Source organism: Coturnix japonica, chromosome 31, assembly GCF_054131305.1.
Source record: "Coturnix japonica strain WE chromosome 31, WE-NBRP24, whole genome shotgun sequence".
Classification (NCBI taxonomy): domain Eukaryota; kingdom Metazoa; phylum Chordata; class Aves; order Galliformes; family Phasianidae; genus Coturnix; species Coturnix japonica.
In genome coordinates this window covers 3,340,357-3,364,722 of record NC_140693.1, presented here as the reverse complement: position 1 = coordinate 3,364,722, position 24,366 = coordinate 3,340,357, and the positions used below count along the sequence as shown (strand labels likewise).

Below are 24,366 nucleotides of genomic sequence, written 5' to 3'. Positions count from 1 at the left end.
TTCACTTCAACAAGTTCCACCAGTTCAAGCAACGCAGTTCTGAGGTCCTATGTATGTTATGCAGATAGAATTGAACAGTGCAGAAATAATCTCTGACAGCTTTAAGAGCTCCATTCTGCTTACAAACTCTCAGTCCAAAATTATTCGCAGTTTTAAGGAAATGAACACCTGAAGCAGTTGGATCATCTGCCATTTGCCGCATTCTGCTTCTTGGCATCATGATTAGCACAAAGGGTTTTCTGCTGTCCTGCAGAGATGGACAAAGTCCTGCTTACAAATGGACCAAGTTCCAGTGTACAGCAGAGATTTTACCAGACTAAAAAGCCACGTCATTCAATTCATTTGCTCAGGTTGTTATGCACTCAGAAAGGAAACAGAACTAACTGTTGAATTCTGAAGGTAATCTGTGGGGTCCTGTAGAGAGTGTTTTTTACAGCTAGTTAGCTGAGAAGGGTCGTAAACACGGTGCGGTTAATCAAGCAGCCATAACACCTGCAAGGACAGTGAGAACATCAGTATGCCTTATGATGGTGAGAAACTAGCCATGGTTCTGGGAACTCAGCAAGGGAGTATCTTTCAGTTGATAACAACAAGCTGTTAAGATACTCGGGGATGGTATGTAATTGGGAACCAATGATGAGCTCCACTTTTGCAATATGTATGAGCTAATTATCCGTATTATAAAGGTACACGCAGCCAAGGAATAAACGAGATTCACTGATCATGTCAATGACAGGTGTGGTCGTCTGCTTTTCTCCCGCCGTTCTGCAACATCGTTGTTGTTTAGTGTCACTGGGTTCGTTAAACTGCTGTTCATTCTCAGATCATTGGTTTTTTTCATTTTTTCCCTCCTAGACCCACTCGCAATCTTACTTCCCTTCCCCTCTCAGCCGCGCCGCGCCGCGCTGTTAGAGAGGGGAGGTTCTTTGTTCCTTCTCTCCCTGGGTTTGTTCCCACTGTCACCGAGTGAGCTCTAGAGAGAACTCCGTGACACAAACTCATTGCAAAGTCTAAGCTAGAAGAAGCGTCACCTCAGTGTATCCCAGAAAAAGAACAGCGTTGAGATTTTAATTGGTTTTGGTTTTTTGTTTTATTGGGGGTGGGTTGTTTTTTGTTGGTTTTTTAGGGTTTTTTTTTTTTTTTTTGTCTTTTTTTTGGGGGGGAGGGGGGTTGGGGGGGGGAGGGGTATAGGGGTGCGAGGGGAAGGGAGAGGGAGGGGACAGTTGTTTGGTTGTTTTTAATATACAATAAAGTTATGCAGTTCTGCTGTCAGTCGCCTCAGAGAGTTCCCGAAGGAGCTCAACCACGTTCTGCTCAACATCGAGTTGTTCCATTGAGTGGAGCAGTGGTAGTCTTGCAGATGGAGCAATGCAGGAATTCTGACAGGATCTCCAGGTGTATCCAGTTCATCATCTGAAAGCTCCGCAACCAAATTGGAAGGGACCAGTCCTCTTGTGCCATCTGTCAGCTCTCCCTGAAACCAGCCATTCTCACCCACATCTCCAAAGACATTACGTTTTGTCCGGCAGTCAGAGGATGCTCGTTTTCTGGGTCCTCATTAGGACCCTCAACAGGAATGTAGCTGTGTCGAGCTAAGAATCTTCAAACTGCTGGTGATACCTGTCCTGGAGTATGCAGGATGAAGGACAAAAGCTCTGCTCTCACATTCAGGGCCATCCTCTGACAGAAGGCAGCACTCAGGACTGTTCCCAAGGATCTCTTTCATGACTTTGAGTTCAAGCTCCTGGTTTTCCAGATGACCTTGAAGACTTCGGGCCTCTTCAATGGCAGAATGGAACGGACTGGAGCTATTACGGAGATTCTTGTTTGACTGGGTCAGAGTCTGTCTCGTTGCCTTCCCCAGCTCCATCTGCTGCTTCTGCTGCTCTCTTTTCCCTCTTGCGTGCTCTGTGAGAATGAGTTTCAGAAAGCACTACTCACTGACAGGAAATAAGGGGAAACTTGAAAGACTTTGCAACCTAAGTCCTGGCAGTGTACTGCCAGCGGCTGATTTGGCCATCCAGGATCCTGGCACCACAAATGCTTCATTGCCAAATGCAGCAATAAGGTGTTCTGGGGAAAGGCCAACTCACAGGTAGTTTTTGAGCACCCATATCACAGTACCAACAGCCAGCACCAGCGCAGGCAGCAGCATCACTGAGACCGTCATCGGAATGCGGCGCTTCCGCACAGATCTGTGAGCAGCATCCTCTGTGCTTTTGCCTGTGTTCATCCCTGGAAGAAATGAGACAATGTCCCACGTTACCTTCAGCTGCGCTACAGATAATCTCTCAGTGTGCTTCATGGACCCAAGAGGTCATTTTGTCAGTGGGTGCCTCCGTCTCTGGTGCCGAAGCACCGGAGGACAAGAAGGATTGCTTCCACCTCTCGTTGGGTATGGAGAGGCTGCACAGGCACTACCCGTGTCCTCCTCTGGGCCGAGAGCTGGGGCTGTACTCTGGGGTCTGGGCTTGGTCCGTGGGGAGAGCTACAGAGCAGAATCCCTCACACTTTTCCCGGCATGTGTGTCCTGAGCTCCCCCTGTGGGACGCCCCCCAGGCTGAAGGTCAGGCTTCAGCCAGCACAGGGCACATCCAGAGCCATCCCAGGGGAGAAACACTCCTGCAGGCTCCTACCACACAAGACCCTGCTCATCACCCTCAGGTGGCTTCGTTCCAAAAGGGCAAACTCTGCGATCTGGGAGCGGTGGGAACTGAGCAGGGTCACAGAGGTCTGCAAGTACCTTCCCTGGCACATTGCTGGAACAACTCTCCACACCCCACGAAGGCCAGCCATTTTCAGAGAGCCACCCCTGGCTTCTTTTACATGTGCTCTATGCTCACATGCTCAGGTCTGGCTGCTGACCTGGTGTGCAAGAGCTGGCAGCAAGAGCCTGCAGGCACGCAGTGACTCTGGTTCGTGACACCGTATGATCATAGGACAGAAATTACCTGGCATGCCGGTTGGTGCTGCCTGCATTCCTCTGTCCGGGACGGGCAGTGTGGGATATCCGCCTTCCTGCAGCACATCCGGGACGGGCAGTGTAGGATATCCGCCTTCCTGGAGTGCATCCCTCTCACTTTGTTGGTCCGTTCCTTTAGAAAGAAAGCAGGGCAGTAGGATTGGGATGTCACGTGCCCTCATCGAAAACTGAGCTTCTCCAATCCCGAGCTCAGGTAAAGTCCAGGCCCCCCCCCAAGTACACTGTGAGCCCCTCTGTTACCCAAGGGCATTTGGGCCCTCCCAGCTATTGGACAATGCTGACTCCCTCACACCTCTTGAGAAATCAGCTCCTGTGCAAGGCCCTCACATACTGTGCTGTCACCAGCCCGTCACAGCCAGGTAGCTGCAGGCTGAAATCCAAGATCTAACACACAGTCCAAGCCTTCAGAATTAGCATCTCCACCTCATTTCCAGCATTAGCAAAGGCAGCCAACCCTGCTTAGGACGCTCCTCCTGCCTTGAACTTGCTCAGCTGCACGGAGGGCTTTGGATGAACAGAAGCACAGCGCTTGCCACTTTGCCACTTGCTGCCATCTGGGTGCCAATGACTGCACAAAGCAGCTCTGACAAGTAATGGTTGTGCTGGGGGAGCAGCTGCCTCTGGGTCTTGGCTGGATGCAGACCATCTGGCAGCAGACCAGCTCTGGTGCTTGACAGCACCTGCAAGGTGATACATGGAACACGGCTGCAGCACGGCTCTGACCCATCCCTTCCTGCTGTGCAGGCTACAGCCTGCCCACACCTCTATATCACACCTCAGCTTCCCAGGTCCCACAGTGAACAGACTGAAGTATACCCACCACGCTCTGCCTTCTCCATTTCCTTCAGCAGTCGCTTCAGGAGACGGGATGAGCCCTGAGAGTATTTTCCTCGATTGGATTCATCCTCTTCTCTTTCCGGACCTTAACAGAATGTATGAAGTTAAATATCATGTGCATGAAGATCTGAAGATCAGCGGCGAGTCAGCCAAGTCAGTGAAGACAGAGTACTCACTGCTGGGATTCCAGCTGGGCTCCAGCACAGGAGGAAACCGATGACCGGGCAAGGCCCACACTGGGGGCACTTCTGCAACCAAAGACCCATGAAAAGTTTTAGTCACACACTACAGCATCAACTGAGTAGCAGAGCATACAGGGGACAGGGCCTGCAGACACAAGTGTGATCAGACACAGGTGAGGAGAGCTTCCGGCACATGTGGGGGCCTCCTTTTCCCTGAGTGACCTGTAGGGTCTGGCGGTGGTTGGGGAATGCCACAGCCCAAATACAAAGGTCTGGGCTCCCTCAGCTGCAGAGGGGCAGCGGTAACCTTCCCACTGAAATGTTGCAGCTCTCCGAGAGAAAAAATACTCATGGCTCATCTGTGCAAACCCTTCCGGGCACAAACAGGCTTGGAAGACCTGGAGAGGATCTCCAGTAAAATTGCACCCAGGTAAACCATGAGAGCATGAACGTTTCAGCCTCCAAGGAAACAGACACTCACAACTTACCCCTGGGTTGTCCCCCAGGCACAGGCATGAAGTCCGGATCCAAAGGAGCATCCGGAAAGGGAGCACGAAGCTCATCATCTAGAATCAAGAACAGATGAGAGAAGTTCCCACTTATATGCACTATATGGTGTGATCTCCTTCTCCCTCAGTAACTGGATGTGGAGAATAACTCAGGTCATGATTTCCAAAGTTGCAGGGTGGACGGGATGACCCGTAGGCTGGCACCTGGCAGCGTATGCAGTGCTCTCTCCGGGCCACGTGCCACATCTCTCACAGATTACGTGGAAGAAGATGCCCATCACCCCCTACCCAGCAACACCCCCATGGAAGGCAGGCCCCAGGCAAGTGTACTACAGGGCCGTGGGGACACAGCCTGACTTCTTGCTCCCAGCGCTGCTCAGTTTGGGTCCCATCTCTACCCACTCACCTGCTCCCCGTGCTCGCCACGGAGCAGCACAGCTCTCCTGAAAACTCATGGCCACCAATAGGAGGAAGAGGACAAGGCGGGCAGGGTCCATGGCCGCCCCCACACTTGCACCACGCTTCCAACACCACCGCTGCAGCCACAGTGAGTGTCGCACTGAGCCAAGCCTGCGGCCAGGCCTTGTGAGCTCATGACGGAGCTCAGCACAGTCATAGGATGGGGCATTGTGACCTCACATCTCTGTGATTCCGGGTGGCGGCTCCCCGCAGGCTGCTGCTCTTGTGATGCACTGCACCAGGGCTGTGTGGGGCTGGTGCTTACATCATAGAAATGCAGAATCATAGAATGGCTTGGCTTGCAAGGGACAGTGAAGAACTCAGAACCCCAGCCCCACTGCCTCGGGCAGAGATGCCACCCACAGAGTCTTGCTGCCCAGAGCTCCATCCAGCCTGGCCTTGAACACCTCCAGGGATGGAGCATCCACAACTTTGCTTGGCAAACTTTTGCAGAGCTTCAACAACCCCAAGAAGGCATTATTTCCAGCCTGGTGCACCACCTCAGGCCACAGAGGTAGTGACGCAATATGCACAGGTTATCCACGCGTGTGAAACGTGCTGCAATTAAGCAAGCCAAGCGGATAAATCCTCTCCAGTGTGGAGGATGATGGCTGAAATACAAACACGGAGAAGCTGACCTTCCCACAGACCCGCCAAGTCAAGTGTCACGTGCTTACATTTTTGTTGATAGATCTGCAGTTTCATCTTTTTTTTGATGGCTAAGGAAATCCCCTTTCCTGCACCAAGTGTATTTCCCACGTGTAACGTGCTTCCAAGTCTGATTTTAGTAGCAGATATTGAAGGCTTGCTAGTTGGCACCTCCCATCCCCAAAGTCCCAGTGAACTCACCCACTGCTGGCAACTGGATGCTTGGTGGCGAGAGAACCATCACCTATAGGATCCCACCTGGGTTTCCAGAAACTGTTGCACCTTTGGATACATGGCGATAAATACTGTGTCCATACAACACCCTCATTGAATCAGAGCCTGCCACCTTCCCTACAACCAGGCAAAGGGCGCAAAGGAAGCTGAACTGCTGAACCAGGCACCAATGGGGCTTACGTGTTTGCATCAAAAGACAAAATACCAAGCAGAGAGCATGGGAATCAGATGTTGTTTCTGGAGCAGAATTAAGATTAAAAAAATTGATTTCACAGTCTGACATCAACCCTCCTCCACCCCTCCCATTCCCCCCCCCAGCGCACCCCTCCCTTCCTTCCCTCTTTGTTTAACAAAGACTTTGAATAAAATCATCATATCAATACTACAATTGCTGGCCTGGGATTATTATCACCTCTTTCGGGTTCCTGGACAGGAGAGGTGCACCCCACTGATTTCAGCGGTCCTGCCTGGGTGGTGAGGTGACTTCACAGAATCACAGAATCACAGAATCACAGAATCACAGAATTGTAGGGGTTGGAAGGGACCTCTAGAGATCATCGAGTCCAACCCCCCTGCCAAAGCAGGCTCCCTACACCACGTTGCACAGCTCGGCATCCAGGCGGGTCTTAAATATCTCCAGAGAAGGAGACTCCACCACCTCCCTGGGCAGCCTGTTCCAGTGCTCTGTCACCCTCACTGTAAAGAAGTTCTTGTACACATTCGTGTGGAACTTCCTATGCTGTACTTTCATCCCATTACCCCTAGTCCTATCCCCACGCACTACTGAAAAGAGACCAGCCTCACCACTATGGCTCCCACACCTCAAATATTTATAGACCTGGATCAAGTCCCCTCTCAGCCTTCTTTTTTCAAGGCTAAACAGACCCAGTTCCCTAAGTCTCTCCTCATAGGGGAGATGCTCCAGGCCCTTCACCATCTTAGTGGCCCTCCGCCGGACTCTTTCCAAGAGATCCCTGTCTTTTTTGTACTGGGGAGCCATGAACTGGACACAATATTCCAGATGAGGCCTCACCAGGGCAGAGTAGAGGGGGAGGATCACCTCCTTTGACCTGCTGGACACGCTCTTTTTAATGCACCCCAGGATGCCATTGGCTTTTTTGGCCACAAGGGCACACTGCTGGCTCATGGTCAATCTGTCGTCCACCAGGACGCTCAGGTCCCTCTCTGCAGAGCTCCTCTCCAGCAGGTCTTCCCCCAGCCTGTACTGGTGCATGCAATTATTTCTACCCAGGTGCAAGACTCTACACTTGCTTTTGTTAAACCTCATCCGGTTTCTTACTGCCCAGCTCTCCAGCCTGTCCAGGTCTCGCTGAATGGCATCACAGCCTTCAGGTGTATCAGCCAATCCTCCCAACTTCGTGTCATCAGCAAACTTGCTGAGGGTGGTCACTATCCCCTCATCAAGGTCGTTGATGAAGATGTTGAACAAGACCGGACCCAGCACAGACCCCTGGGGGACGCCGCTAGTTACAGGCCTCCAGCCAGACACCGCACCACCAACGACAACCCTCTGCACTCTGCCAGTCAGCCAATTCTCGACCCACTTCACCGTCCACTCATCTATCCCATACTTCCTCAGCTTTGTTATAAGGATGTCATGGGGGACAGTATCAAAAGCCTTACTGAAATCAAGGTAGACTACATCTACCGCCCCGCCCCCTGTCCACCCAGCTAGTGACATCTTCATAAAAGGCCACCAGGTTGGTCGAGCATGACCTCCCCTTGGTGAACCCATGCTGAGGACTGCTGATAACCTCCTTATCACCCAGTTGTCTGGAGATGGCATCCAGAACAAGCTGTTCCATCACCTTCCCTGGGACAGAGGTGAGGCTGACCGGCCTATAGTTACCCGGGTCTTCCTTCTTGCCCTTTTTGAAGACTGGACTGACACTGGCCGTCCTCCAGTCTTCAGGCACCTCCCCAGTTCTCCAAGACCTCTGATAGATTACAGAGAGCGGCTCAGCAACGACCTCCGCCAGCTCTCTCAGCACCCGCGGATGCACCCCATCAGGTCCCATGGATTTATGGACCTTAATGTTTCCTAGGCACTCACAGACCACCTCTTCCCCGACTAAAGGGAAATCTCCCATTCCCCGGACTCTCTCATCAACCTCCAGGGTCTGGGATTGCTGAGGGAGAGTCCTTTCACTAAAGACAGAAGCAGATGACCCTGCGGGGTAAAAGCCCACAAAAGGCAAACCACAATTAGTACCGAGACCCTGTTGCTTTTGTTGTAGAAAATACAGCGGTTTAAATGTGATAATGATCCAGATTAGAGAAACAATAGGGTTGTGTTACCTCCGCTTTAACATGTTAACTTTACAAAATTTGTTTTTGAACATTTGCTCCCCCTCCTCGTGTGTGTAGGAACATAAGGGAAAGAGATACCTAAGAAAATCTCTTAGGATGTACATTGGCATATCAGAGGGATATTGCTGGGGAACCGGGAGGGACTCTAAGCAAGAACACCCTCATCTAATAATGTAATCATTGGTGGTTAGTATATAAGTTGGAGGACGGGTTAAAATGATCCCAAAACCAGGAAAAAGGATAGGGAAAAGATGTTTAAATATTGTGTTAGATATGGCCTAGAGATCCACTACAGGGAAAATCAATATTTGGCCAAAATATGGATCTGATGAAGGTTGGGTTTGTCAGATCTCGAATTTATATGTAAAGAACAAAACCCCTTTTCAAAGGAGGAATCAGAATATGCTGCCTGTTGGATACAAGAAATCAGCCTGTTATTAGTAAAAAGAAAAAGGCCCGGACCAGGAAGGAGAGGAATTAGAAAAAGGAACTAATCAATGGGACCCTCCTGAGAATCTCCCCCCCATATAACCCCAATGTAGCACAAAGGGAGACAGGCACTGCCCCAGTAAGAGGAAATGGTAAAGCACACAGGGACATTTCACAGAAAAGAGGGGCATGCTGGGCTCAGGAGAGAATTAAAACAATGTAAAAGGGACATAAAAATTTCTCCTTTCCCAGACACTAGCTGTACCAGCACCTCAGTGTACCCCTTATGGGAGGTCCCATTGGGACAAGGACAAATATGCTATGTAAACTCCCCACTCACTAGTGGAGAAATTAGAAATTTTAAGAAGGAAATGAAATCTTTAATTGAAGATTCTATAAGAGTAGCAGAACAATTAGATCAATTTCTGGGGCTTTCAAAACTTTGGTCCCATCAGGACCCCCTGGTAAATATAAAAGTGGGACCTGAGGGGGAAGAAGTTGTGGTTTTAGTTGATACTGGGACAGCTCGTTCATCACTGGCCCGTAAGGTGTCAGGACTCAAATTAACAAATGAGGCCTTAAAGATAACAGGGGTAGAGAGAACTGGGATGACAGTACCACTTTTTGAGAATACTGTATTAAAACTAGGGGATAAAGATGAAATTGGGAATCAAGAAAAACATGAAATAAGGCCATAAAGATAAGGGTGGAACAGCCCAAGGAACTGAATGATATGGATTGCTAAGGGAAAGTTATATGGTATTAAGGGTGTTTGTGGAAACTGAAAAATTGTACTGTTTGATCTGTGGGTTTTGAAGGGAATGGGACAAACTGCTTTGATGGTATAAGAAAGTGTAATTGCTATTGGTATACAGAAAGTATAATTGAGGGTGTGTCAAAGTGTAACTGAAGGTACAAATAGTGAAATTGTGTACAAAGGAAAAAGGGTTAAAGAGAAAGTGAGTTTATGTGTGCTGGTATGAGAGCAACCCCCTGTATTGTTTCCCCCCCCGCCCCTTGCAAGAACTCTTGGAGTGAGAGAGAGCCGGGTACAGAGACTGTTGCTGTAAGCAGCAAAGGGGGGAGGTGGGGAGGAGGGGGCAATGGAAGTGAGAATAGCCTTCATGTGCAGAGATGTAGGAAACCTGAAATCCCAGTGTTAGCACTGGACACCTGGAGAGAAGGAGGTGAAACTGAAATAGGATGTTAGTAGTTTTTGTAATGATGAGAGTTTGGAAAGTGAGAAAGTTTGGGACAGACACAGGCTGGAGGAGTAAGGACTGGCAAGGTATAACAGGGATGTCAGGACTGAAAAGAGGTGAACGATATGAAAACAAAACAAAACTGATTGACAAACAGATAGTAAGGGAATTGGTGATAATAACAGCTGTTACTGTTGTGGTGCCAGAATAGGGCCGTAGGACCCAGAGATCCCCTCAGGGAGAGGTGGGGGGAGTGGGGGCTTGAAGTGCCCAGGGAGGGCTCCGCCCCACTGAAAGGAAAGCAGTGTGCAAACTGCAACGGGAAATTGCATCTAGGGAAGCAGGATAAAGAGATTTATTTTCTGGTGGATATGGGTGCTTCTTACTACTCATAGATGGCTTTGTAACAGTAATAGAAGCTACTGCCCAACAAGAAAAGGTTTACGGTTTTTTTTGGATTAATTAAATATAAACTAAGTAGGAATACAGAAATTCTTGTACCTGCCAGGTTGCTCTGGCAAGAAATTTAATAAAACTGGAGCTAAGGGTCCAACAATATTGACTGTTTAAAAACTGTAAGTCTGGCATTAGCACAAATGGGGAAAAACAATGTTGTACCCCAGGAGTCACAGCAATATCAAACATGATGCACTTAGGGGTGTGGGCATCAGGGCCAAACATGAAGCCCTGAATAGAAGTTAAAAGCAAGAGATTGCCCAGTCAGGGTAAAGTGGTACCCTATAAGGATACATAACTGTAGAAGGATAGAAGACTTTCTGGAGTTTGGACTCCAATTTTGCAAAAATTTTTGATAGCAAGTGCTGTAGTTTGGTACAACACTTGAAGGCAAGTAATAGAATTGTTGAATGCATACACTCAGTGGTGGCAAATCCATGCACTTTATTAACCCAGTTAAGGAATGAATAGGTGGAGTTTACCTTCTGGATTTGAAGGATGTTTCTTCTGCCTGCTTTCTGTATCATGGCTTTACAAGTCGGTGTGCAGGTTTGGAGGAGCTCTCCCCCTTGCACCCGGCGCTGCGCAACGCTGGAATAAACATACCTGCTTTACAACCCATCTCTGGATTATAGAGTTTGATTCCGCAAGTCACCTAAACATTTGTGGTTGGTTTTTCTTTTCCCTAAACAAAGCAACCTGTTTTCTGCACTTGCTGTGCCTTATGAAAATGCACAGGAATTAGGCAAGCCTGAGACTCACCAAACACCACATGTGACATTTTGTAAAAGGTCAGTTTTGCAGCAGAGAACCACATATAATTATACCAAGTGTGCAACTACTTTTCCCATGCAGCAGCAGGCAGCAATGAGGCTGTTCTCATAATAAAAATACCATTTGAAAAGTAGTGTAATTAAGTGTATATCATGATGTACCCAGTAGCAACGAGAGCTCTGTTAACAGCTTCTGGAACAAGTAGATCACTCCCATCCCCTGCAATGACTTTGCCTCCAATATCGCATGGCTGATAAATTGCAGTCTTCTGGATATGAAATATTTGCAAGTAATTTGCAAACTGCAGCTAATCAGAACCGTCTTCCATATTGTCACCAACCACTTCAGGCAGCATTGTTCCATTTTGACATCTGGCTATGAGGCATTCATGCACGGCATTCACATACATAGGTCAATAAATAGGAGGGAGGGTGATTTCAAGTACTTATGCTTCCATCAGTTTCTTCTGTGTACCTGTGCAGTAGCTGCCCATCTCACCTGGTAGGTACGAATGCTGTTTTCTACTCCAGGTCAATAAAAGCCTCCATGTTGACATCCACATGCAGATTTGTCCAGCTAACACCATGGAGAAAAGCTTCTAAAAGTCAGTTCAAGTTTTTAATGAGATTGCTGAGCATAAAACGACATGATTCCCATGATTTTTCACAGATTGTTTTCTGCAAACCTGGATCTCACAAGCCTACAAGCAAGGAGAAAGCTTATCGGCACAGCAACAAATAGTACGATTGTGGGTTTTTTTAAATACAATCAGTATATTGTTCTATCACCAGCTGCTTTTAAGGCAATTCACTCCCATCAGTATTTGGGATATTAGAATTCCCCCCAAATGTATTGGGTTTATTTTTCTAAGTTTATTAATTTAAAGCTGAATTTGCACAAGTGAGGGAAAGCACCTTTCTTCCACACTGAGGAATTGGCACCATCTTCTCTCCAAAGAAAATTCTTTAAAAAGGCCCAAAAATTAAGTATACATAAATATTAATGTGTATTCATGCTCTTCTCTCTGCCAGAGTTCTGCTAAGTACACCAGTCACGTGGAAAAAGCAAGCCAGGCCATCCTGAACAAGTATAGTTATTACTGCACAATGGGTAAATAGCAATCAGTCCTAGAGATACTGTTCCTATACAGGGGAGGCAAGACAAAAATAAATAAACCCTTAACCACAATAAAATCCAAACCCAGTTTAAGAAAGCTTGTATTTATTTCAGCCTCAGTGGAGTCAGTTTGAAACTGTCAGAGAGACACTGTACACCTATATACAAATTTAAGAACACAACGGAGTAACTGTTACTGTTTATTAACAACCAGTTTTAATAATACGATAAAAGTATGTCCTGAGAAAGGGGAACAAACATGCTTCTTCAAGGTTTTTTAGCTGTTCTGGATCTCAGCCGTCGCTTGATGATCAGATGATCACTTTCCTTCTTTTGTTCCTCAGATTCCTGAAGAAAACATTTCAAAAGTTACTCATCTTTTCACACAAGACTGACAAGCTCTTCTTGACCCACGCAAACATATTTCTTCCCCTAAATGGATTTCAGAATGGAATTTGCTTATTATATTTTATTCAGAAAACTATGGGATACCGAGATCATTTTAATGCAGCTTAATCACAAGGAACAAATATGGAGAATGTACAAAATCCTGTTTATCTTAAAAAAGCACACACATCTGAGGAAAGCCTGAAGGCAGCTTTCATTTTGAAATACTTGTTTTCAAAAGAGTATTATAATACTTGTTTTGTGAAACATGAAGCGTTCAGAAAACATTTTTAGCCTCAATCCCTGTAGCTATGACTTGCCCAGAATTTCAGTTCTCGGTTCAGTTCCATGTTCTCAGAACTACAGTGAGAGAAGAAATTGTCTCATCTTCTTCATCCTCTAACAAAAAAAATAACATTTTGGTTTCTGCCCCTATCATTCGTCAAATCATCAAAAAATTCAGAGGGATATTACAGTATGGGCAAATGATCACTATGCTGAACAGAAAAAGGACTCTAATATAATTAAAAGATGCAGTTCCAACAGAGCAAGAATGTTCTTAGCACAATAGCTGCCGACAGAGTCATGAAACTGGCACATCAGATCCTTGCAAGTTGGCTTAGACAGGAGATCATAGTTTAAGCATACCTAAAAAGCTGTCTAAGTTGTGCTCTAGAAAAGCGTGTAGTAGAATAATCCCACTTCGACACACTGAAATTATCTATGACTCCAAATTAGAAGACATCTCCGTGATTGCTACATCACCTACTTAGTAAACTGTAAGCCAGCCAAACACAGAGATCTTTGAGGACAAAATAAAACAGAACAGCAGGAAGACCAACAAGAATGACTTGGTAGAATAAAGAAATACCTCAGTACTTTCAACCTCCTCCTGCAAATAGATGAAACCTCCAGTCTGTTTGGACTCCTTAGTAGTTTATTTTAAGCCAAGACTACAGTATAATCGGTTACCGAAGAAGCAGGTATATCTAGAGGGCCAGAAACGACAGTGGAATACAGCTTCCTTTTGGATCGTTTTGGCTTGGTCTCTCCTTCTTCGAGACTTTCAGGTTCGTTTGATTTAGGAGAACTTACTGCTGACATCAGCTTCTTGGCTAGAAGAAATTTTTTTTGATACGTAAACCAATCAACTTACTGGTTTTGTGAGTCTTTAAATCACTGAATGCAAAAAAAGCTTCGTAACAAACTTGGTTTATAAATGACACATAAAATTTAAGTGAAAATACTCAGAAATTGTATTTGTTCATCGAGGTTCTTTATTGCTTCTATAGCTGAAACTGTTTATAGGTTCAGGTACGGCAGATTAAAGCACGCATTAAAATGGAGTATGAAAGACAATCATGGCTCAGAAGTCGCTGGAAGTCAGAAACTTCAGCAGGAGTTAAACAACAGGCCTAACTTTTGTGCTGACAGAAGCACAAGACAGAACCAACTTTCTCTGTATACTTGTAGGTTTTCACAAATGTAATAATGAATCTCTGAAGAGACGAATAAATGCATTTACTTCATAAATCAAAGGACAACATAACATGGCAGACAAGTTCTCTAAGAACACATACATTAATAGCCTACAGCAGAAACAAGCCATTCTACAATGTCTAGAAAACATGGAATAAAACTTATTCTACACCAACCTTTAGAGTGTATAATAGAAGGAGAGCTTTGAATAAAATCTCCAACTTTTTGCAGTGTTTCATCCTTCTTTTTAGTCAGTCTTGAAGCATGTACTCGCTTTCTCAGGAAGTAGTCTTTTCCGGATTTCTGTTCAACAGAGATGTGAACATCTGAAACAAGAGCATTGTTTAAACTTCATTTTAGTTCAACGTTATTTTAAGTTGACATTTTGAGCTTTACTACTGACACCTCTGTTCATTATGCTGATGATACCACAACGGCAAGTAATGTAGACAATTTTACACCCTTTAGGGAGTTGTCAAAATCTCAGCTATTTCAATGCATACGTTCCTTAAAGTTTCTTAATAAGGCAGTAGTTTCTTTAAAAGTAGCTCCCAAGCTGTGGAGTTGTTTCTTACATAAGCTGTTCTAATTACATAAAATAAACAAACATACAAAACAGAAGACAACAGATGGGAAAAATCTACTACTCATACTCTGACCATGCCAAGGATACTGCTATCACATGTGAACATCTGTTTTTAATAACTGCCATGCATATTAATGATATGAACCTTAGTTTAATACAAGGGCTTCACTTACAAAAGCACACGATAATACACTAAAGCTTCTCTTCTCAACTATTCAATGTGCAATATCCTTCCCTCCAAATCATTACACAGTACAGCCATTACACGCTCTGGGGACAGACTGACTTGCCCTTTGGTTAGCTTATGGAATTTAATAGGAAGAGCTCATAAGCATGTAAGATTCCCATTCAGGTATACACATAAGGATAAGACACTGCTTCTTTTGTGTGACCACACAATTACAGGAAGTCCCAAGCTAGCTTCAAAACTAGAACAAAAACCAACCATTTTCTCATCACTTGCAGAGGGTGAATTAAAAGCCATGACAGATTTTGTATTTTTCGTGTTCTCACTTTTCACAAAATCCTGGGAAAATAAGACAAGTTTCAGCCATGATTCTTTTGGAAAGAACAATTGATGTCACAAAAGTGAACACTTTAAACACTTTTGCTAATAGTAGGGAAGTATTTGCTAGTGGTAACTATTCCACTGTAAATCAAATAATAAATAAGCATTCAATTATAAAAACAGGACATTAATATATCAGTATTAGACATCTCATGATGTCTAAAAAGCTGATTTATGTCTACAGGTTTCAAAGAAAATACACAATGAAGTTAAGAGAAATTCCCTTCTCTTAAACCATTATCACTGAGCTTGGCTATTAGTTTTGTTCATTAAAGCAGTTCATTGATTAAATTCTTCAACTACTTTACTGAGGTAGAAATAGCATTTTTTTAATGCTTAAATGAGAATGGTAAAAAGGCATCAGATATTTTGTTTTCTGTTGGGTCTAGGTCATACCTCATCCATGTCATCACTTCTTTTCTTTTTTGCCTTAGGCATTTTCACTCCTAAAGGTATCATGCTGCCGTGCTGCTTTATCTCCATCTTATCAGGTTGCAGAGGTGTCAGTGGGATTTCCAGCTCCGGTTTTGGGAACCGACTAGTTTTGCCATTTTCTGCGGACACTCCAGAAGAGTCGAGGACAGTTTCCAAATGCTCCTGATAGCACAGAAGAATTTTAAGTGCAAGTGTTAAGGTAGCCATGAGATTAAAAAGCTATAAAGCATCTGGAAAAGGATATGTAAGCATTCAATTTTCCTGCTGTAAGAACACTTGTAACAGGAGTCTATTTCAGTTACAGCAGAGTTTTACCCCTCTTTCCTAGAACTTGTTACATTTAAAATTATTTCCAATCTATGATCACAAAAAAAGTTCTCCATGTTAAACTGAGCCTGATACTTTACAAGTCATTTTTTCTCAAGGGCACAGACAACTACACTTTTTTTTTAATAGAGAATGGTGGTAGAACTGACACGATTTTCTTCATCTCAACTCTGCTGCATCAGAACTGGGCAGGAACAGGAGCATTTGATTCAAGTGTTCGATTAACTTCCAGCTTAATCTTAGGGAATTTGCCCTTCCTCTTCTACACTAGAGATGTTATTTACATAAGTAAGGTCCAGCTGGCAAGGTGCAAGCCCAGTACAAGTCATTAAAGAACTCCATTGCTATCTTTTCCCTGGAGAGAATACAGACATTCAAGCAATGACACCGTACTTAAGCTGAAGGCTATCATGTACCTGCTCATGGTCAAATGGCAGCAAATGCACAGCTAAGTGACAGGGAAATGTCAGTATGCATTTCCCCAGCAGCACTTACTGTCCACAATCCACCCAATCCTGTTTTTCTCAACAGGAACAACAAAGTCAGAACTGAGATCACCTGGACTCCTCCTTCTCTATGGCAGGAATTCAGCTAGCATATCAAAAATGAGTTCAGATGCTGGTTGAACACATGGAAGACAGGCTGCTGGGGACATCAGAAAATGGTAGATGGCTGCTTCTACTGCTGCTAGTAACTAGCAAACTCCAGTGTCCCAAACACAGACTAGCAGCTTTTACTACTTACACTGTTCCGACCCCCTGAGGGGAGTCTTCTTCCTCTCAAAAAGTTACCAAAGATTGTAGAAAGACAAAAAGTAGTCAGAGCCACTTTATCAGGCTCTGCTAAGAATCTGAATGGAGTATCACCACCCACTGTATTTCCAAGAATTAAGTTGGTTAATAAATACTTTGTTTTTAAAATATATGTAACTGCTATTTTATGAAAGTTAGCAATTAAAAACTTATATAGGAATGATTAACATCATCTGCTAACAAAACAATATCCAGAAATCCTGCAGAGGAAGAAAATAAGTTCAATTTGCTGTGCCCGTTTCAGTGGCTCCATGAATTTTTTCCAAGTAACTTATCTAATCATGAGCCACTTCATAAGCATTAACATGAGGAGAGTTTTCAACAGCACCTGACAAAAATTCATCACACAATTGTTTCAACAGCTTTTATTCCTATCAAAGGCTATAAAAACAGGTGATCAGATCACCTTGAAAGGGATAAATAAATTAAAACTTGGGAATTGTTTAGAGAACATGAGATCTTTTCCTACTCATTCCTTATCAAAAGCAATACAATCACAACATTTTCAGATCTGAAGTTTCATACTAACCTCAGATTCATTTAATGAAGTGAGGCTCCTAGTACATCGATGTGAAAAATAATTGTCTTCAGCTTTGCATCTTAATGGAATACTTTCTCCAGTTTTAGTTTTGCTTTGTTGTTTCCTAGGCTGTAAATATTTAAAAGGAGTAAAGATTAGGCTATGCATTAGACTTCCAAAATATCTCGAGTTTTCTAAAGTTACAGTGTAAAACCTCAAGCTCAGACGCCACATGAACACGTAAGCTGAAACACAGCACAAGTGTGGGAAGGTAGTAACATCTATTCATTGTGTGATCTTCAGATACACCCTACTGGATCTCACTAACAGTCTCAGGCAGTATTCTGCCTCCAAAAGAGAGAAAGCGAGACATTATTTAGGGACAAAATCTGTAACGCTGGTCGTTTTGTCATCCATTCCCCCCATACTCTGCACGCTCACAGCTGCTATGTTAGAACACCAAAGGCTAAACCTCTGCCTAATCTTCAGCATCCACATACGAATACATGGAAAACTGCATGGAAAAGTTCCATAATGTACACAGAGAGATGGTGTTCTAGTAAATAAAATATTTTTGAGAAGATGAGAGCTCATGTTTGAGTGGAAGACAAAAAGAACCAACAAGTACTCATCACTGAATATGTAGTTAAAGGACTATATGCTAAGAAAAATGATTCCAGCTCCAGTATCTCCTAGGAAAACAGAAGAACAAAAAGGGGTTAACAAGATGTTAAGTACTGACTTTCTTTAAATATAATCATACCTTTTCATTTAAACAGTCATTCCTTCTACTTTGTCTTTCTTCAAGTAAAGGTATTTCTGGCAAACACTGAGGGCTACTGTGGTTAATGCGCTGTTTTAATTCCTTTATAAAGTCATCTTTGTCAGCCAGTTCTTTTCTTAACTCTTCTATCACAGTTGCATTATCCTAATAAACAGTAAAAACTGCTGAGTTGTGGGATTGGCAAAAGGAATTAACACACACAAGCAGTATTGCAATTACTTAGTAGCATCAGTTTTAGAATTGCAGGCTAGAACACTTAACTATTCAAGAACAGTAACATTTCACGGATTTGTACGGTCACTGTTACAAGTGCAGTAGTCACAGAATTGCCTGGGAAGTTGTAATACAATATATTTTGATTCTTCTATTTTACTTATGTGCTTCAGCCTTCATCTCTCTTAAGATATAATAACCCGAGCTTTTATTTGTTCCCAAATCCTCGGTACTGTGAGAAAGTCGGCAGTTGTAGGGGAAGTTTTGCTATGAGAACATCTTTCTTCTCAGAGAAAGTGAATCCAAACATTCTCAAAAGAGCACAACTCATTTAGTCTTCTGTTTAGCTTCTGAAATTCTATGCTACGGCTTAGATTGGCTATCCTGATTAAAAGCTGGATGTTGAAATAAGAAATGCAACTTCCAGAGATCATCCCCCCTCTGCTTTTTGATGCTTCCCTTAATCTCTCTCCACATCCCCTTCTGTCTTTTCATGCCATTGTAGATACTACCTCAGAGAAAGCAAAGAAAGTAAGAAACCTGAGACAGAACTACTGTCTGAGTATTGAGCCTAGCCTGGGATCCGGAAATGCTGTGAATTATCAGAAAAAGCTACAGATGTCCAGTATGATTGTAGGATCATAAGCATCAAACTGACATCTGCTTATCTGAAATACTGAAAAATTTGAAATTTTAGTAATTAACAGAAATTCTGTTTCTGAAGAACAAAAATAAAAGCTGGTGCTTTTTTTGGTTAGTTGCACATGATGTCAATACGACAGTGTTCAAGAACAGAACCACACCCAGAATACAAAGAGCAGGTACAGGAGTCTTACAGAATTTATGGGTAGCTAATCAGGTAGGAGGAAAGGAGAGCTGACCTTGCTTGAATCCTTTAAGGCAGATTGTCTCAGTTCTGCTATTTCTGTCTCTTTTTGTATGGCATTAGAAGCCAAAGTTTTGAGCTGTTCTTCCAAATCTTCTACTAACTGATCTCTCTCCTCACGCCACTTTTGAAGATTATGGTCCTTTTCCTCCAGCTCCTATATTTCATGTTGAAAGAAAAGCATACACAGTAGAAACAAGCAGAATCTTTAAGACAGACTAGAATTAATAAGTTTTTCATATAGCGTAAATAAGGATTCAAGCTGATAAAAAGAGTTTATGGTAAGACATTTCAATTAACATATCGTGATGTCACTCAACAAGATCAGGTTATATGCATGTATTATATATGTATTTACTATGCAGATTATTGTATTTAAAGCAATCTGCCAGTGCTCTGTAGTAACTAATTATTTGAATATCTTTCATGGTCTACCACTAATTTCAGTTGGCCACTTTCATTTTGCTCCAATTTTTTTTTTTTTTGACCTTTTTCCTGTTGCTTGGAAAAGGTGCTCTTAATTTTTATTAAATGAATGATGCAAGAAAAATACCTGTTTAAGTTGTTGGATAGTATAGTCTTTATAATCCAGCTCATCCTTAAACTGGTTATTAATCCTTTCAAGTTCTTCCATCTTGTTCCTGAGGGATTCCTCCACAGAACGCATCGTGGACACCTGTAATGTAAGCACAGCTCACGGTTCATTAAAAGACTTCTGTAATCCAACCTGGCCAAATACTTCTTTGTTAAATAAAGAGGAATTCACAAACAAGTGCTGAGTAGGAAAACGACAGCAAGTGCAAGGTTACCAAGGAAGACATGAATTCATTTTTAAGCTTCAATTTTCCACCCCAAGCACACCCAATAAACTTTCAGACTAAGATCCTGCAAAATGGGTTTTAAAATATCTACTTGTTTAATAATTAAATTTTAACTATTAACATCACTGAAGCTGAAATTGAAGAAAAAAAATATACATGCTTATATTAAAGAGCCTCTGGAAATTAGTCTATTTCTCTTCAAGTAAATAGCATTCTTCTTCCCAGTTATCAGCGTTTTTTCACAAGACTTAGGTTTTAGGCTTTGGAGTTACCACGGATACCAATGGCAAGTCACCAGTAACTTAGAGATAATAACAAGTCCCCTCCAGAGGCAGATTAGCTATTCTCTTCACAAACCTTATTCCAGACTACCAACCAACTTTACTTTCCTCTGTTCATTATCTATGCGAAACCATGTTTTAACTTGTGGTCCCCTCTAGAGCTTCAATGGCAACTTTACCTAAGATTTGCTGCTAGTCACACTAGTGTGAAATTTCCAGCTTCATAGTTAAAGTTTGAGAAGTTTTAACAGCAGAAAGCCAAGCATAATCTTACAGAAAAAAATAGCTCAGTTGACTACAAACCTCGCTTTGTACTTGCTGAATTTGTTTCTCGGCATCAGAATGTTTGCCTTTTAGATCTGCATACTCTTCTTCTTTCCTCTGCAAATCTTTTTTCAAATTCAGTACAAGGGCAGAACTCTCAGAAAGAATATTTTCTAGCCTTATGATAAAAATAAAGAGACAAAGAACATTACTGTTACACATCTCATGGAAACAGCAATTACAGCTTAATCCATGCCCTGCCTGTTGGTTTCTATTTGTAAATAGACTCTTAAATCTATCTAGACCAGTGACAAGATTTAAACAATTACTTTTGAATTTCAGCTTGCTTCTCATAATCAGATGCTGAAGCAATAAATTATTCAGATGCTATTCTGAGGGATGTACAACAAAACCACCAGAAATCCCCATATTATTCTTTATTTCCTTGCACACTCCTGTTTTCCCTTGGAACTCAAGTAGCATACCAAAGCATCCTAAAGTAGTAGTTTGGCCATTGATAAGCATGCAAATGCATTAAGTCGAAGGGATGTTCCCATTAACTATTTTTAACTCTAGTTCATTCTCAAAGGGCTCTAAGTTAACTCAGTGGTTACTTACGATTCTATACGTTGCACTTTCTCCATTTCACTCTTTTCCTTTTCCCGAAGAGAATGTTTCATCTGCTCCAAGCTGTTTTTCAGCTGCATAACTTCTTGAATCAGATTTGCTTCATTGATACTTAACTCTTCAACCTTTTTGTCTGCATTAGCAGACTTCTCCTGCAGAGTTGCTGTAACTGTCTCTAGATTAACAATAATAGATTCTTTTTCTTTAAGTAATTCATTGAGTTTTGACACATTGTCTTCCATTGTCTTGGAAACCTCCAGGCGATATTCAAGCTCTCTTATTTTTACCTCACAGTTGGCAACTTCCTCCTGAAATTGTGCAATCACTCTCTGATCTTCTGCAGTCTTTTCTTCAAAGTCCTGAGTTTTCTTTTCTATTTGCTCATGTAACTGATTCACAAGATCATCTTCCTGACTAGTGTGAGTTGTAATCTCACATAGCTTCGTTACAAGTTGACGATTATGATTTTCAGCATTATTCAGTCCCGCCTTTAGGTTTTCATTGTCTTGAAGCAGTGCTTTGATGTGCTGACTTTTTTGTGAGGAAACATCAACAATATTTCTGCATACTTCCCAAATCCTTTCAAGACTATAGTTAAAGGAGAGGTCCTGCACAAGATCTGAGATGGAAGAAGTCTGTGACTGAATGCATGCAGAACTAATTTGAGATGTCCCTGGCTCATCTTTTTCTGAGTCTGAGGAATCCTTTACACTGACAAAGTCAGTACCGATGGCATGAAACTCTAAGTGACATTTGTATAATTCATCTAATTTGGTCCGCATTTTTTTTACTTGTGACACTTTATCAATTATATATTCTTTGGCAACTTCTATGTTGTTAGTTAGTTGGGCATTTTTGTTTTCAAGTGTCATATTTATAGATTTCTGTTCATCCAGTTTAGAAGCAATTCCCCGATAGTCAGCTTGACCCTGCAGAATTTGTTCACGGAGGGCATCAGCTGTTTCTTCAGAAAAAGAAAGCTCAATACACAGGCTTGTTACCTGCTTACTGAAATCTTCTTTTTTATTTTGTTCTCTGCTGCATTGTTCTTCAAGCAGAGCTAAATGACGTTCCAAGATTTCAGTTCTTTCCCTCAGTGCTAGTACTTCCTTTCGGTACGTGGAGCACTTTTGTTTCATGTGTTCAATTTTCTTTTGCTCTACAGTGTTCTTTTTCTTTCTCTCATTTACAACTACTGTAAAACAAACAAACAAACAAACAAAAAAGGGAAAAGGAATGTAGCTCAGATTGATTAAAATCATTATTACATAGCAGTTCACAACACCAAGTAGCAACTTCTAAGTGAAACACTGTCGTAATATGCAAGCCATGCCCTCACATCACATAGTATTTGATACTAGTGAAGGAATTAAAGTCCTCTGAACACGTAATCAGGTGCCTCAGATTTCTATACAGAATTAACAGCAAAAGGTTTTCAGTCTGGAAGAACACTTTTACCATGGCACTACTCAAACCTTCCACTCCACACCAGTAGAAAATCTAATTAGATTTAAGAAACATGGGAACGAGATAGATAATTCACAGCTATATTCTTTCTATCTTCCGTGCTTCAGCAATCCCTATAAAGCAGCCAGGAATCACTCCATCTACATCTAAATGGTAGATAAACAGTTCTCTAAGAAATTTCATTCCAACTCACAGTCCTCTTACTTTCAAAAGAAAGATAAAACCCTGGACAAGTTGATCACTTAAGTGTTGATATCTGTCTCTCTTATTCAGTTGATCTCTAAACAAAATATGAGGATTCCTACTTCTGTCCACACTTACTCTTTTGCATATAAAGTTCACTCATAAAGTTGTACAAATTTGCAGATTCAAGTTTCCATAAATATTCCATTAGCTTGGGGCTGTTTTTTTCTTTAACTGGTGAGCAATTAGCTAAAATCACATGCATTTTTATTCTATCAAAAGCGACTTCTGCTGTATTTCATCATTGCTTTAGAATCCAGTTACGTCCATTCCATAATATGCATACTTTAAGTATTAAAAAAAATAAATATAAGTCAAGACTTACTAGGGATTGGGTCACCACAACAATATATTCAATGGTGATTCTTGTACAGTGCTTTTATTACTACAACTACAGAAATGCAGAATTTTATAGCGCCCACGTGCAGCCTGCATTACATACAGATTCACATGTACTGCATGGAAACAGCCTCTTAACTCATCTAAGGAGTTTTATATACAGCCCTCAACTGATTTAAAAGTCATACTGAAGAAACAGCAGTGGCGTATTCCACCCCAAACCAGGTTTTGGTTTTGACTGCTGCTCCCAGCAACACTAGTGAAGGGAAAATGATTTATAAGTAATCTAAACACTTTATGCTGAAAACAACAAGCAAGCACTAAAGCAAGATAAATAAGACTAGGGAGAAGATGTGTAATGTTCAGTCTAGAAGCTCCTTACACAGGAAGTAGGGAAAAAGCATTATTACAGAGCATAGGAAACAAGACATAAAAGCTCAGAGAATGGTGTAAATACCCTGAACTTTAAGCTGAGATAACCTAGCATCTCCTAAAACACTTTTGCTCGTGCTACTTATATAACTAATTCTACAAAAGAACCAGCACAACATACCTGTGCTCATTGTTCTACTGTGTATATTTAACATAGCTAAAGAATATATATTAAGCGGTTTTTGAAATTGGACGCTATTAATACTCACAAATAGAAGAAAATTTTAACATGATTGAATACTCAGTACATCTTAACAGAAAACTTCATGCTGACATTGTGACTATCAGCTACCCATTTTAATTCCTATGTGGAGCATTGCTGTCATTAATTGTTAAATGAGAGCTTTGGTCATATGATTAGAACAAACCCACTACTATTTGGAGTATGGAGGAGTCCACATCCCTCCCTCAGTCTCTGGTAAGATGCTTATATGTGATGCCATTCAGTGGTCACATTAGGATTCAATATTTATGCCAAATAAAGGCAGCAGGGACAAATGTGTTCCCCGGTGGCGCAAGTGGTAGGAATTCCGCATTGCAACACTGGAGGCCCTGGGTTCGAATCCCCCCTGTGGCGCAAGTGGTAGAAGTGCCGCTCTGCTACACAGAGGCTCGAATCCCGGGGGCTGGACTCGATGATCTCTAAGGTCCCTTCCAACCCGCACGAAACTAAGAAACTATGAAATCTGCAAGTGCATCAACAGATGAGGAAAAAGCAGCAAAAAGGAAAAAAAT

The 24,366-nt window shown here is 42.6% G+C and overlaps 1 protein-coding gene and 1 pseudogene across 2 annotated transcripts in view; both read right to left on the bottom strand.

The window, feature by feature from the left end:
* Positions 1 to 1,195: 1,195 nt before the first annotated feature.
* LOC146755638 (uncharacterized) lies at positions 1,196 to 6,731 on the bottom strand. The gene is made up of 5 exons (XM_085525336.1): positions 3,997 to 6,731; positions 3,804 to 3,905; positions 2,952 to 3,095; positions 2,094 to 2,235; positions 1,196 to 1,908 (listed from the first exon to the last, which is right to left on the bottom strand). The coding sequence occupies exons 2-5, from the start codon at positions 3,820 to 3,822 to the stop codon at positions 1,812 to 1,814; spliced, it is 402 nt and encodes a 133-aa protein (XP_085381462.1). The 5' UTR covers positions 3,823 to 3,905; positions 3,997 to 6,731; the 3' UTR covers positions 1,196 to 1,811.
* A 5,517-nt stretch (positions 6,732 to 12,248) lies between these two features.
* The window catches only part of LOC146755637 (kinesin-like protein KIF20B), a 30,355-nt pseudogene continuing 18,237 nt past the window's right edge, over positions 12,249 to 24,366 (bottom strand). Inside the window, exons 19-28 of the transcript XR_014937961.1 lie at positions 21,142 to 22,345; positions 20,563 to 20,701; positions 19,711 to 19,833; positions 19,153 to 19,314; positions 18,038 to 18,202; positions 17,284 to 17,403; positions 15,577 to 15,777; positions 15,058 to 15,138; positions 14,203 to 14,329; positions 12,249 to 13,662 (exon numbers count right to left, since the gene is read on the bottom strand). The product of XR_014937961.1 is annotated as a kinesin-like protein KIF20B (transcript). The remainder of the gene's footprint in view (positions 13,663 to 14,202; positions 14,330 to 15,057; positions 15,139 to 15,576; positions 15,778 to 17,283; positions 17,404 to 18,037; positions 18,203 to 19,152; positions 19,315 to 19,710; positions 19,834 to 20,562; positions 20,702 to 21,141; positions 22,346 to 24,366) is intronic.